This window comes from Corylus avellana, chromosome ca9 (assembly GCF_901000735.1).
Source record: "Corylus avellana chromosome ca9, CavTom2PMs-1.0".
Classification (NCBI taxonomy): domain Eukaryota; kingdom Viridiplantae; phylum Streptophyta; class Magnoliopsida; order Fagales; family Betulaceae; genus Corylus; species Corylus avellana.
The window spans coordinates 20219977-20232358 of NC_081549.1; the positions used below are offsets into that span (position 1 = coordinate 20219977).

General features: G+C 33.3%; 2 protein-coding genes and 1 pseudogene across 2 annotated transcripts; all 3 read left to right on the top strand.

Moving 5' to 3' along the window:
• Positions 1-2625: 2625 nt before the first annotated feature.
• Positions 2626-3873, top strand: LOC132161608 (glutathione S-transferase U8-like). The gene is made up of 2 exons (XM_059571767.1): positions 2626-3090; positions 3245-3873. Exons 1-2 carry the CDS (start codon positions 2779-2781, stop codon positions 3596-3598), a joined length of 666 nt encoding a protein of 221 aa, XP_059427750.1. The 5' UTR covers positions 2626-2778; the 3' UTR covers positions 3599-3873.
• A 1416-nt stretch (positions 3874-5289) lies between these two features.
• LOC132161740 (probable glutathione S-transferase) lies at positions 5290-6503 on the top strand. The gene is made up of 2 exons (XM_059571923.1): positions 5290-5663; positions 5837-6503. Exons 1-2 carry the CDS (start codon positions 5352-5354, stop codon positions 6173-6175), a joined length of 651 nt encoding a protein of 216 aa, XP_059427906.1. The 5' UTR covers positions 5290-5351; the 3' UTR covers positions 6176-6503.
• Positions 6504-8415: 1912 nt separating this feature from the next.
• LOC132161762 (glutathione S-transferase U8-like) lies at positions 8416-9709 on the top strand (annotated as a pseudogene).
• The last annotated feature ends 2673 nt before the right edge of the window (positions 9710-12382 follow it).

Here is a 12382-nt window from a genome sequence, read left to right on the forward strand (position 1 = left end):
AATGTAATCAAATCAAGGGATTTGATTACTATAATTGCATTTAAACACTACCCTATAAATATGGATCTTTGTATTGTAGACAAAGCAAGTTAATGATCATAATGTAATCCTTAGGCGTATTCGGAATGGTGGACGTATGTGTATAATATCGAACCACCCGTAAATTCTTGTATAATTTTTTCTATATTACTTTCGTTATTATTTCTGCATCGTCATTATTTCATCATAATGGAATCCAGTTTTTATGGTTTATAAAATAAGAATTAGTATTTGGATAAATCTCATAAAATGATATTGGTAGGCATTTACTATGCATTAATATTTAAATCAGTTATTCCATTAAGCTTTTTATATCTTAGTGGTGGGCCTGGGTTTTCTATCTTCAGTGAAAGACTTCTAGCTCATCTTACTGGGTCGGCCTTGGGTGTATTCCTAAATCCAATGCATTGCGTCCGAGGACCAGCCCATACGCATACCGTTAAGCATGAAGGCCCAACCCCCTTTTAAAAAAAATATATATATGTTAAGGAGTTAACTGTATTAAATACTGGTTTATATATATATATATATATATATATAAAAGTACAACTATGAAGAAATTATAAAAAAAGCTAGGCAACCTAACAAAGAGCTCCAAAACAGTCATATTAGTGTATGTGAACAAAAATAAAAAGTAAATGCATAAAATAAATGACGTGGCAATATAGATTCTTGACATAAAGATTAAGAAACTTGGCCATCAATTCAAGTGGTTTGACAAGGCCCACCAGAAATGGCATATCCAAAGAAACAATTGCAGCAACACACCCGAGAGAGAATCACAACAACAGAGAAAACACTGATGGAGGTTGAATCAAAGGCAATGAAAGGAGATGCCAATATGGAGTCCAAAGAACACCACAAAACGATCTTCAACCAAATCTTTTTAGAGAAATTATCAATAAATAATACGAAATATATATGTCATCCCGTGACACTATATTCAGTGATCCCAAACATCAGAATAAACATAATCTAGAATACCCTCTGTAACGTCCAAAAAAATAATTAAATTTATTATTAATAACTTTATAGTAATCCGAATTAATTAATGAAATAAATAGCAGATGTGATAAGTTAGAATAATAGATATAATAATAATGACTTCATTATAATTGAAATAGAAATGTGATTAATAATAATAATAATAATAGTGTGATAATAATATAATAACAAATTATTTAATGAATTTATTATGATTAAATAAATATAAGTTAGATTATTATGGTAAAATAATATAAGATTGTTATTTATTAAATCATAGGTCTTAGAATAGAGCCCAAGTAAATAGAGAATTAAACTACCCATGTTAGCACAAGTACGAATTTTAAGCTTAATGCCCATTTTCTCTCATCTTCATTAAAACTAGAAGGGCATTTCCGATATTTTACACCCTTATCCCATCTCTTTCTCCCTTTCTGTTTGCCCCTTACGTGCAGCCCCCTTCCCCCTAGCCTTCACATTTTCGATATTTTACACCCTTATCCCATCTCATTTTCCCTTCTCTTCCGGATTGAGAGAGGGATGCTGGCCAGTTAAAAGTAAAAAAAAGCAAGGGAAAACTTTCTTTTGGGCGGAATAATTTTTATAGTTTTCTCATTGAGCTTAAATATAGAAGAGTTACAATTGTAATTGATGACATCAAGCTAACAAGCTAATCTTGATGTGATAAGATAATAAATTAAGAAGGTTAATACAAAAGGGAGACTAAATACAAAAGAGAATTATCCACAAAAGGTTTAGAATAATTGATCTATTTGCATTTAATAACAATATCATAAGTAGAAGTTTCTGTAGAATTAGATAACTTATAGCCTCTTTGGTTTCGAGGAGCAACTAGAGAGACTCGTCTACAACCTCGTCCAGACTGGATTGCAGATGAGAGCAACCAAAAAGTCTTGTCCATAATCTCATTCAGACGAGATTGCAGACGAGAGGATCATTGGGAGTTACAGATAGACTCATTTACAATCCCATCCAAACGAGATTGCAGATGTGCGATATGCTGCTAATTAACTTAACACTTCTGAAATGTAATGTTATAATGTTCTTTCTTAAAAAAATAAAATAAAATAAAATAAAAATAAATAAATAAAGGTAAAAAGGATTCTGGCCATAGGTGAAATCGTACGCTCAGATTCTTACGGCTAGACATGCATGCATGAGGAAACCCACACAGGTGAAAGAGTAAACAAAAAGTGCCCAAATTAATATTATTGATATGTGAAGGGCTCGACAGTATAGCATTCTACGATGGTGCTGAGATAAGGAATGACGCATGAAATTATCTATTGACAAATGGAATCCGGAAGTTGACCCGTGACGGATCCATTTTCTAGCTTCAGTACTGGGAAGTCCCTATATGCAACCACCAACAACTCCACCATTAGTATTTAGTTGACCATGTGCTTAGAAAAAATTGGATTTATTGACTAATACGTAACAACCAATTACAAGCAGAGAGGCTTAATTATCGCCTAACAATAACAAAAAATAGTATTTACAAAAATACACAAGAAGAATATCAGCTTCTTCTTCTTTTTTAAGTGCTTCTTCCCCAAGGCAATAGCTATAGCTACAACTAAAAGTCTTCATGCAACAACCACTGACTCCAGAATTTAATGACCACATAATAACAAGCCTAAACTCTTGGATCGTGGCTCAATAAAGGGGTATCAGACCCAAAGAGAGCCAAGCACCACAATCCTTCAAAGGGCAAAGAACTCGGAAGTGTCTTCAATGGCAGAAGAAGTGGTGTTGTATGGTGTGTGGGAAAGCGCCTTTAGCCGCAGAGTAGAGATGGCTCTGAAACTGAAAGGAGTGGAGTACAAATACATGGAGGAAGATTTGAACAGCAAGAGTCCTTCGCTTCTCAAATACAACCCTATTCACAAGAAGATTCCTGTCCTCCTACACAACGGAAAGCCTATCGTGGAGTCCCAAGTTATTCTGGAATATATTGATGAGACATGGCAAGGCTATCCCATATTGCCCAAAGATCCGTACGAGAGAGCCATTGCACGTTTCTGGGCCAAGTTTATAGACGAAAAGGTAATTAATATCTTTTCTCTAATTAGCTTCCTTCAATTTTAGTGTTGTCTCCTGGTTTTTCAGATTGCTCATATGAATATGATAAAGATAAATCCAAAATTCCTTCTGAGTTTTTTTTTATTATTATTTTTCTTGTTCTTCTTCTTTTTTGCAGTGCTTGCCTACGATATTTAAAGCTTGTTATGGCGAAGAGAAAGAGCGTGAGAAGGCTGCGAAAGAAAATTATGAGGTTCTTAAGTTTCTAGAGGAAGAGCTCAAGGAAAAGAGATTCTTTGGAGGAGAGAATATTGGAATGGTAGATATTGTCGCTAATATCATTGCCTTTTGGGTTGGAGTTATAGAAGAAAGTTCAGGAGCAAAGTTGTTGACAAGAGACAAATTTCCTAAACTAAGCAGCTGGAGTCATGAGTTTGTGAGCAATGGTGTTATCAAGGAATGTCTCCCTCCAAGAGATAAACTACTTGCCAATTTTCGAAATCGTTTTGGGCAAACTAACTCTTCCAAATAGATGAATTTACCCGCAACAGTCAGTCGGTGAAAATCACCTGCATAATAATCCACCACTATAGTGAATGGGCTTCTGCCATGTGCTTGTAATTTCATCCATCGTGTCATGTCTCTGTTTTTCTTTTCTTTTTTCTTTTCATTTAGTATTTTTTAGGTTTTCAAAGTTTATGTTTGAAATGACTTAAAACAACCAGCAAGTGAAGCTCGGTCTTGTAATTCCTTGAAATGATGGTTTCTCATTTCTTTATGTTGGATGCATTTATATTATGTTCAAAGTTTTGGGTCCAAAGTTCGAATAATGTATATTGGAATCCAGTTTTTATGGTTTATAAAATAAGAATTAGAATTTGGATAAATCTCATAAAATGATATTGGGAGGCATTTAGTATGCATTAAAGGGAGGGAAAGGGAGAGGAAGAATCGATTTAGGGACTTCTGTTTCATGATTTATGGTCTCCAGCCGATTAATTTACTCTTTTAAGACATTTTTTTAAAAGAAAAAAAAAATTGTCAATCCATTTAAAAAAATAAAAAAAACTTGGGAACACTAAAAAAAGTCACGTCAATTTTGAAATGAAACAAGAAATTAAGACATTAAAAAAACTTATAACATTACTCCATTTTAAGAGGGATTCAAATTTCATTTTCAACTGTCTCGATCCTCGTCCCTCTTCGACTTTATATGTACTTTATGGAATTTCAGTCTAATGTGACATGAGAAGGCTGCATCATCTGCCCTCTGTATCCAGCATATATTTGATTCTCCCTATCTAATTTTGTTTGTTAACCAAAAAAAAATCCAAAAAATAAAAAGGATTTGCTCAAAAAGTAGTTTCTCCCTATACATTTTTTTAATATAAATATTTCTTTTTACTCTCTCATCTTTTTTTTTTTTTTTCTTTAATTGAGGACTGTATTGAAATTTTGTAAAAAAATATGAGGGTAGATAAATAACTTATATTTTGTAAAGAAATCATATTTTAATAGTATTGGCAAAGTAAGGGAAGCGAAATATATTTGATAGGAAAGAAAAAAGTAATTTTATTCTCAAAATAAAAAAATAAAAAAAAATCAAAATCAAAAGAAAGCTGTTATTAGTGCTCTAATACAGCTGGTTTAGCTGTTTTTTTTTTGTTTTTTTTTTTTATGTTAAAACAAAAATGCAATATTTTGAGTGTAGATTTTTCAATGGTTTTGAGCGGCATGTGGCCGTCGGGTAGGACGCATTGTATGATGGTGCTGACATAAGGAATGACGCATGAAATTGTCTACCTTCTCGTAACCTCGGCTATTGGTAGATCTGTGTGATTTGTCTTTCGACAAAATGGAATCCGGAAGTTGACCGTTGACGGATCCATTTTCTAGCTTCACTGGGAATTCTCTGTATGCAACCACCGACAACTCCACGATTTAGTAGACCATGTGCTTAGAAAAAATGTGGTATTTATTGACTACGTAAACAAACAATTCCAACCACAAACGCTTAATTATCGGCTAACAATAACAAAAAATAGTATTTAGAAAAATTCACAAAAAGAATATCATCTCCTTTTTTTTTCTTTTTCTTTTTTTTTCTTTTTTTAAGTGCTTCTTCCCCAAGGCATTAGCTAGAACTAGAAGTCTTCATGCAACAAGCGTAGAAGCTTATCCGCTATGTAAACTCTTCGATCGTGGCTCTATAAAAGGGCATCAGACCCAAACGAGAGCCAAGCACCACAATCTTTCAAAGGGCACAGAACTCGAAAGTGTCTTCAATGGCTGAAGAAGTAGTGTTGTTTGGTACGTGGGGAAGCGCCTTTAGCCGCAGAGTAGAGCTGGCTCTGAAACTGAAAGGAGTGGAGTACAAATACATGGAGGAAGATCTGAGCAACAAGAGTCCTTTGCTTCTCAAATACAACCCCATTCACAAGAAGATTCCTGTGCTCGTACACAACGGAAAGCCTATCGTGGAGTCCCAAGTTATTCTGGAATACATTGATGAGACATGGCAAGGACATTCCTTGTTGCCCAAAGATCCGTACGAGAGAGCCATTGCACGTTTCTGGGCCAAGTTCATTGACGACAAGGTAATTTCTTTTTTCTTAGCTTCCTTCAATTTTAGTGTTTGCCTTTTGGTTTTTTGATAATCTTAGCTGAAATTTTTTTCTGGTTGCTCATATGTATATCATGATAAAGGTAAATCCAAAATTCCTTTCTACATTGCAGTCAAAAATAAAATTTGAGTTTTTCGTTTTTTCAGTACTTTCCCGTAATTTTTAAACCTTTGTGGTTTAAAGAGAAAGAGCATGAGAAGGCTGTAGAAGAAGCACCTGAGCTTCTAAAGTTTCTAGAGGATGAGCTCAAGGAAAAGAGGTTTTTTGGAGGAGAGAGTATTGGAATGGTAGACATTGTTGCTAACATCATTGCCTTTTGGCAAGGAATTTTTGAAGAAGCGTCGGGAGTAGAATTGTTGGCGAAAGAGAAATTTCCCAAACTTACCAATTGGAGTCATGAGTTCGTGAGCAATAGTGTTGTCAAGGAATGTCTGCCTCCAAGAGACAAAGTAATTGCCTATTTACGAAAACGCTGGGAGGGCTAATGCTTCCAAATAGATGAATTTACCATCGACACTCACAGTTGGTGAAAATCGCTTGCATAATAATTCACCACGGTAGGAAGTGGGCTTCTGTCATGTGCTTGTAATTTCATCTTATTTTCTGTCATTATGTCGTGAATCTGCATGTTTTTCTTGTTCTTTTTGTTTTGTATTTTTCAAGCTTTTAAAGTTTATGTCTGTGATAACCTAAAACAACCAGCAAGTGAAGCCGAGTCTTGTAATTCTTCGAAATGATGGTTTCTCATTTCTCTGTCTTGAATAAATTTATGTTATGTTCAATGTTTTGGGTCCAAATTAAGGTCGAATTATGTATCTCGGAATCCACTAGCCAAGTGACAAGTATAAATTCATCTTTTTGGATTTTGGAAGCATTGGAGGATTTTTTATTTTTTTTTCTATGTACAGTTGTTTCGTTTTTTAAATATTTCTTTTAAAAATAAAAATAAAAATAGAAGTTGCCAAAATTACTCTAAGAATTATATATTATAGCTAAGATGGAAGATTTTGCATGCCCGAAAGGTAAACTAATTCTATAATAACTCTAAGAGCATCATCAATGAGCTCTCTAAAACTAATCAACGTATAACTTTTTATTTTATTTTTTTGAGATGGTAGATTAGACTCTTGAGTAATATATATATATATATATATATATATTTTGGGATGTTAGTCTTGACTCTCGAGTAAAATATAAGTTTTGAGCCCAAATGTTACCAAACACCTCCTAATTAAAAAGAATTCAAAGAAAGAATATTATGAGTGTTTCGAAAGGACATTTTTTAAGAGTTGTGTTTGGACAAGTGATTTTATCAGGGCTGTAGAAAATTTCTGCAATTCAAACAAAAATTTGCAGTGAAGAGAAATGATATTTATTAGACTCTTATATGACTGTCATGCAACTATAATGATGTAGCAGTGAATATTAGCTATTGATTTTTATTTTTACAAGTTCTTATTGATCTAAATGTTAATTTTTACTGTCACATCATTATAATTTTATAACAATCGTATAAGAATCTACTAAATAGTATAACTCTTGCTTAAATACTTTTCAAAGTCCATCTTGTGAGGGGTTTGTTCTCATGCTTGACTCGCTAATAAAGGGAATCAACCATGGTTTCGTGAGTAGTGATATAGCGCACACCAACATGAATAAACAGTATTTATACTAGTGTACTTTATAATATTATTTTTTTAAATATTACTATTTCTATATTTTTTTTAATATTATTTTTTATTATAAAGCACACCAGCGTGATATCACTGCTGATGGTTTCGTATGTCCCAAAATCCCGAATTCTCTGATCAAGTCGTCCTGGGTTTCAGCCACACTGAATGAACGGATGATAGGTGGTTAACATGCGGCCACGTACGTAGCGGTGGAACAGTGACTCACTTGATTAGGCAAAAAAGGAATCGGTCAATCATAAGCTTTAATTTAAGTCAAAGTCAAAGGAATTCGTTTAGTATTTCCGTTTTGATTAAGTAGTTTTAGTATATAAAAAGTATTAAACAAAAATAGCTTAAAAATGAAAAAACAAATTTCTTTAAAAACAAAAATGACTTTAAAATTTTTATTTTTCAATGTAATTTCAAACATAATCTAAAAGTGAATTACTTTAAGAATTTAAAAAGTACGTATTAAAATAAAATTTGGCTTGTTTGAACACAAAGAGGGCCAAAATTAAATATGCTTTTAAAAAAATGAAGCTTTTAAAAGGTTATAAGACCTATATTTTTCAACGCAACCGACTCTAAAAATCTCAAAACATAAAATAAATTTATTGATTAGCTTTTTATCTAAGTCTTTTGTTTCTTTTTTTTTCTTTTTTTCTTTTTTTTTTTTGTAAGTATTTTGTTTGTTTTGTTTGTTTCTGGATAAGTACCCCTTCTTCCCCAAGGCAGTGACTAGAAGTCTCCATGCTGCGAAGTTACAACAACCACCAACTCCAATGTTTAATGAATAATCACCATGTAATAAATTTAATGATTAGCTTCTTCCCCAAGTCTTTTTTTTTTTTTTTTTTTTTCTTTGTTTTTGATAAGTGCTTCTTTCCCAAGGCAGTAACTAGAAGTCTCCATGGTGCAGGCGGCAACAACCACCAACTCCGCGATCCAATGTTTAATGAATAATGAATATAATAACAAGCGTAGAAGCTTATCGGCTAAGTAAAATCTTGGATCGTGGCTCTATAAAAGGGCATCACACCCAAAAGAGAGCCAAGCACCACAAAAATTACACCACAATACTACTCTTTAAACTGAAGTTCTCCAAGTCTCATAATGGCCGAAGAAGTGTTGTTGTTTGGTGCGTGGGGAAGCCCCTTTAGTCGCAGAGTAGAGTTGGCTCTGAAACTCAAAAGAGTTGACTACAAATACATAGAGGAAGATTTGACCAACAAGAGTTCTTTGCTTCTCAAATACAATCTCATTCACAAGAAGATTCCAGTGCTTGTACACAACGGAAAGCCTATCGTGGAGTCCCAAGTTATTTTGGAATATATTGATGAGACATGGCGCGCAAGGCTATCCCATATTGCCCAAAGATCCGTATGAGAAAGCCATTGCACGTTTCTGGGCCAAGTTCATAGACGACAAGGTAATTAATATATTTTCTCTAATTAGCTTCCTTCAATTATAGTGTTTGTTTGCTGGTTTTTGATAATCTTAGCAGAAATTTTTTTTCTGATTGCTCATATGAATATGATAAAGATAAATCCAAAATTCTTTTGTACATCGCAGTCAAAAATATTCTAGCAAGTGTTGGAATATTTGTCTATCAATTTTGCATCATTTCTATAGACAAACGTTAAATAATCAATCCACCTAGAGACATGGAGGGAAAATGCAGCTAATCAGACTAAAATTTGAGTTTTTCTTTTTTCAGTGCTCGCCTGTGATATTTAAAGCTTTGTGGGGTGATGAGAAAGAGCATGAGAAGGCGGTAGAAGAAGCGTCTGAGCTTCTAAAGTTCATAGAGGAAGAGCTCAAGGAAAAGAGGTTCTTTGGAGGAGAGAGTATTGGAATGGTAGACATTGTCGCTAACATCATTGCCTTTTGGCAAGGAATTTTTGAAGAAGCTTCGGGAGTAGAGTTGTTGACGAAAGAGAAATTTCCCAAACTTACCAATTGGAGCCATGAGTTCGTGAGCAATAGTGTTGTCAAGGAATGTCTGCCTCCAAGAGACAAACTAATTGCCTATTTACGAAAGCGCTTCGGGAGTCATAATGCTTCCAAATAGATGAATTTACCATGGACACTCATAGTCGGTGAAAACCGCTTGCATAATAATCCTCCACGGTAGTAAATGGGCTTTGCCATGTGCTTGTAATTTCATCTTTTTTTTTGCCATTGTGTCGTGACCCTGTTTTTCTATTCTTTTCATTTTGTATTTTTCAAGCTTTTAAAGTTTATGTCTGTAATAACTTAAAATAACCGGCAAGCGAAGCTCAGTCTTGTAACTCTTCGAAATGATGGTTTCTCATTTCTCTGTCTTGGATAAATTTATGTCATGTTCAATGTTTTGGGTCCAAAGGTCCAATTATGAAAATCGGAATCAACTTTTTATGGTTTATGAAATAAAAATTTGAATTTCGATAAATCTTTTAAAATGATTTGTCAGGCATTTACTATGTATTAATATTTTTTAAATAAGTTATTGCAACCTTCCCCCCCAAAATATATATATTAAGGAGTTAACCGAGCTACAATATCACAGAACACGTTAAATACTTATTAATATGTTATTAAAAAGATCGAGAATTGCACAGTGCTCTATTCAATTATGACCACAAGCTAGCTAATAATTATTTAAAAAATGTCACGTACAAAATTGTGGACAAGGTAATCTATAAATTGGGTTAGAGGAAATTTTTCCACCTCAATCTATTAAATTGATTTTGGTCTTTAAAGTAAGTAATATTCACGTGCATTTTTAATTACATGCTCTAAGAATAGAACTAGGTACTGTAAAAAAAAATATAATCCGTCCAAGTAGGGGTGTAAACGAGCCGAGCTTGAGCGAGTTTTCCTTGTTTGGGCTTAGCTTGATTAAATTTTACTCGAGTTCGAGCTCGAGCCGAGCTCAAGGGCAAGCCAAAAAAATCTAGCCCGAGCTTGAGTTCATAATAAGTCGTACCGAGCCGAACTAGCTCGCGAGCTGGCTCTTATATTTTATTTTATTTTATTTTATTTTATTATAAATTTAAGCTTCAAGTACTCTTATACAGCTCAAGAAGCCAGCTTGCATATGAGCATTTGCTTAGCCTGATCTTAGTCAAGTATGGAGCCTCAGTCAATGCAGCAAAGCACTTGGTTTCGAAGAGAGAGGATATGCATCATTTTATTAAAAAAAAAAAAAAAATGATGCTATTAAAAAAAAAAAATTTAATTTTTAATATTAATATGAGCAACTATACGAACAACTACTAATTTGAACCTTATACGAACTGCTCACGAGCCTAACCGAGTCGAGCCGAGACTGCTTCGTTTAATATTCAAGCCAGTATTTATGTTCACGAAACGCCTCATTGAGTCGAGCATAAACCGAGCTTATACGAGTCCAGCCCAAACTCGCTTGTGAGGGCTTCACTCGCTTAACACCCCTACGTCCGAGCAGAGAATTAAGAGGATTCCCACACGTGACCCAAGCACAGCTCTCTCAAGCATATAAAACGGATAGACAATTCCTCCCATGACAGTTTATAAGGTTCTAGTATATGATTATAAGGCCAAAATGAGACCAAAGTCAGGCTTTCTATTACTAAGCTAAACATCACACCTTTTCTTTTTGGGCTTTGACTTGAGTGTCGGAGTCCCGCCAATCTTCCAAGACTCGGTCTAATGACTTTACCTTTTTAAGCAAATACAGCTCCTACTTACAATGCGGACTGAAATCATTGTTGGTTACAATCCTATTTACCTTTTCATTGTTGGTTCCATGCACCAACAATGAAGACTCAAAACAAACTGGGCAATGCACGCGGAGTGAAGGAGGCCTAGGAGTAGGACACATGTAGACTTGAAACAATTTGTAGTCCTTATGTATATCCTTTCAAAATTGATGTGACTTTAAAATTATAATTGGATTTGTAATAAATTATTATTGAATTATGATTCAAGGATAATGTTACAGGCCTTTCCATAATATTAGACTTTTATGTATTAAATTTATATTATGTTAGCATAAGTCAGCTAATCCTAGTTGTATTAGGGTTATGATATTATTTTAATAAGAGTCTCATAATAACTCAATACTAGTTTATATTTCAATAAGAGTTGTTGACTCAGCCCTATCTCTCTTATGTAGCATGTAATGAATCATCTATTTAAATAAGTTATGCTATAAATAAATGCAAGAAAAAGAATTAATCTCAAACATTGTGTTTGAAAGGTCTAGGTTCCCTTATAATCTAAGGTCTAGGTTCCTTTAGAACCTAATTTATCCTGTTACGGACTTAGGTTCGTAACAGATAATTTCGATTTTTTTTTTTATATGTCCACACAAACTTATAACATTACTCCATTTTGAGAGGGGTTCAAATTTTATTTCGGATTGTGTTTCAATAAAAGGGTAATTGCTTTTTTCCCTATGAACTACCACGCGTTGTCAATTTCTCCCCATGAACTGCCAATCTTACTGCTCGACCTCAACAGACTACCATTTCCTTCCCAAAACCCCCCATTTCGTTAGTCAAATTCGTTAAATCAATTGAAATGACCAAAATACCCTAACTTTATATACAAAAATTACATATAATACCCTTAAAATTAAACAAATAAAAAAATATATATTATTAATGTATCAGTACGAGTTTCAATGAAAACAAATCAAAAATCAAAATTTAAAAAAAAAATATATTAAAATTAAAAAACACTTATAAATTAATTTATAAAAATAAAAAATGTCAATAAAAAAATAAAAAAAATATTTTTAAAAATATTAATTTATAAAAATAAAAATAGGGGTGGCAGCCACCTCCTATTATTTTATTTTTTTAAAAAAAATATTAATTTATAAGTTTTATATATTTATATTTTTTGTTTTAATTTTTATTTGGAGGTAATTATGTTTTTTAATGAGATTTAACATCTAAAAGAGAATATTCCGTCGAATTTAACAAGTTTGATTAACGGAATGGGCGTTTTGAAAAAAAAATGGTAGTCTGATGAGGTCGGGCAATAAAATTA

Bases quoted from the DNA above. Each gene is read 5' to 3' on its own strand.
- LOC132161608 (XM_059571767.1), top strand. From the start codon at position 2,779: ATGGCAGAAGAAGTGGTGTTGTATGGTGTGTGGGAAAGCGCCTTTAGC. The intron at 3,091-3,244 runs GTAATTAATATC...TCTTTTTTGCAG, and splicing joins CCAAGTTTATAGACGAAAAG to TGCTTGCCTACGATATTTAA.
- LOC132161740 (XM_059571923.1), top strand. From the start codon at position 5,352: ATGGCTGAAGAAGTAGTGTTGTTTGGTACGTGGGGAAGCGCCTTTAGC. The intron at 5,664-5,836 runs GTAATTTCTTTT...TCGTTTTTTCAG, and splicing joins CCAAGTTCATTGACGACAAG to TACTTTCCCGTAATTTTTAA.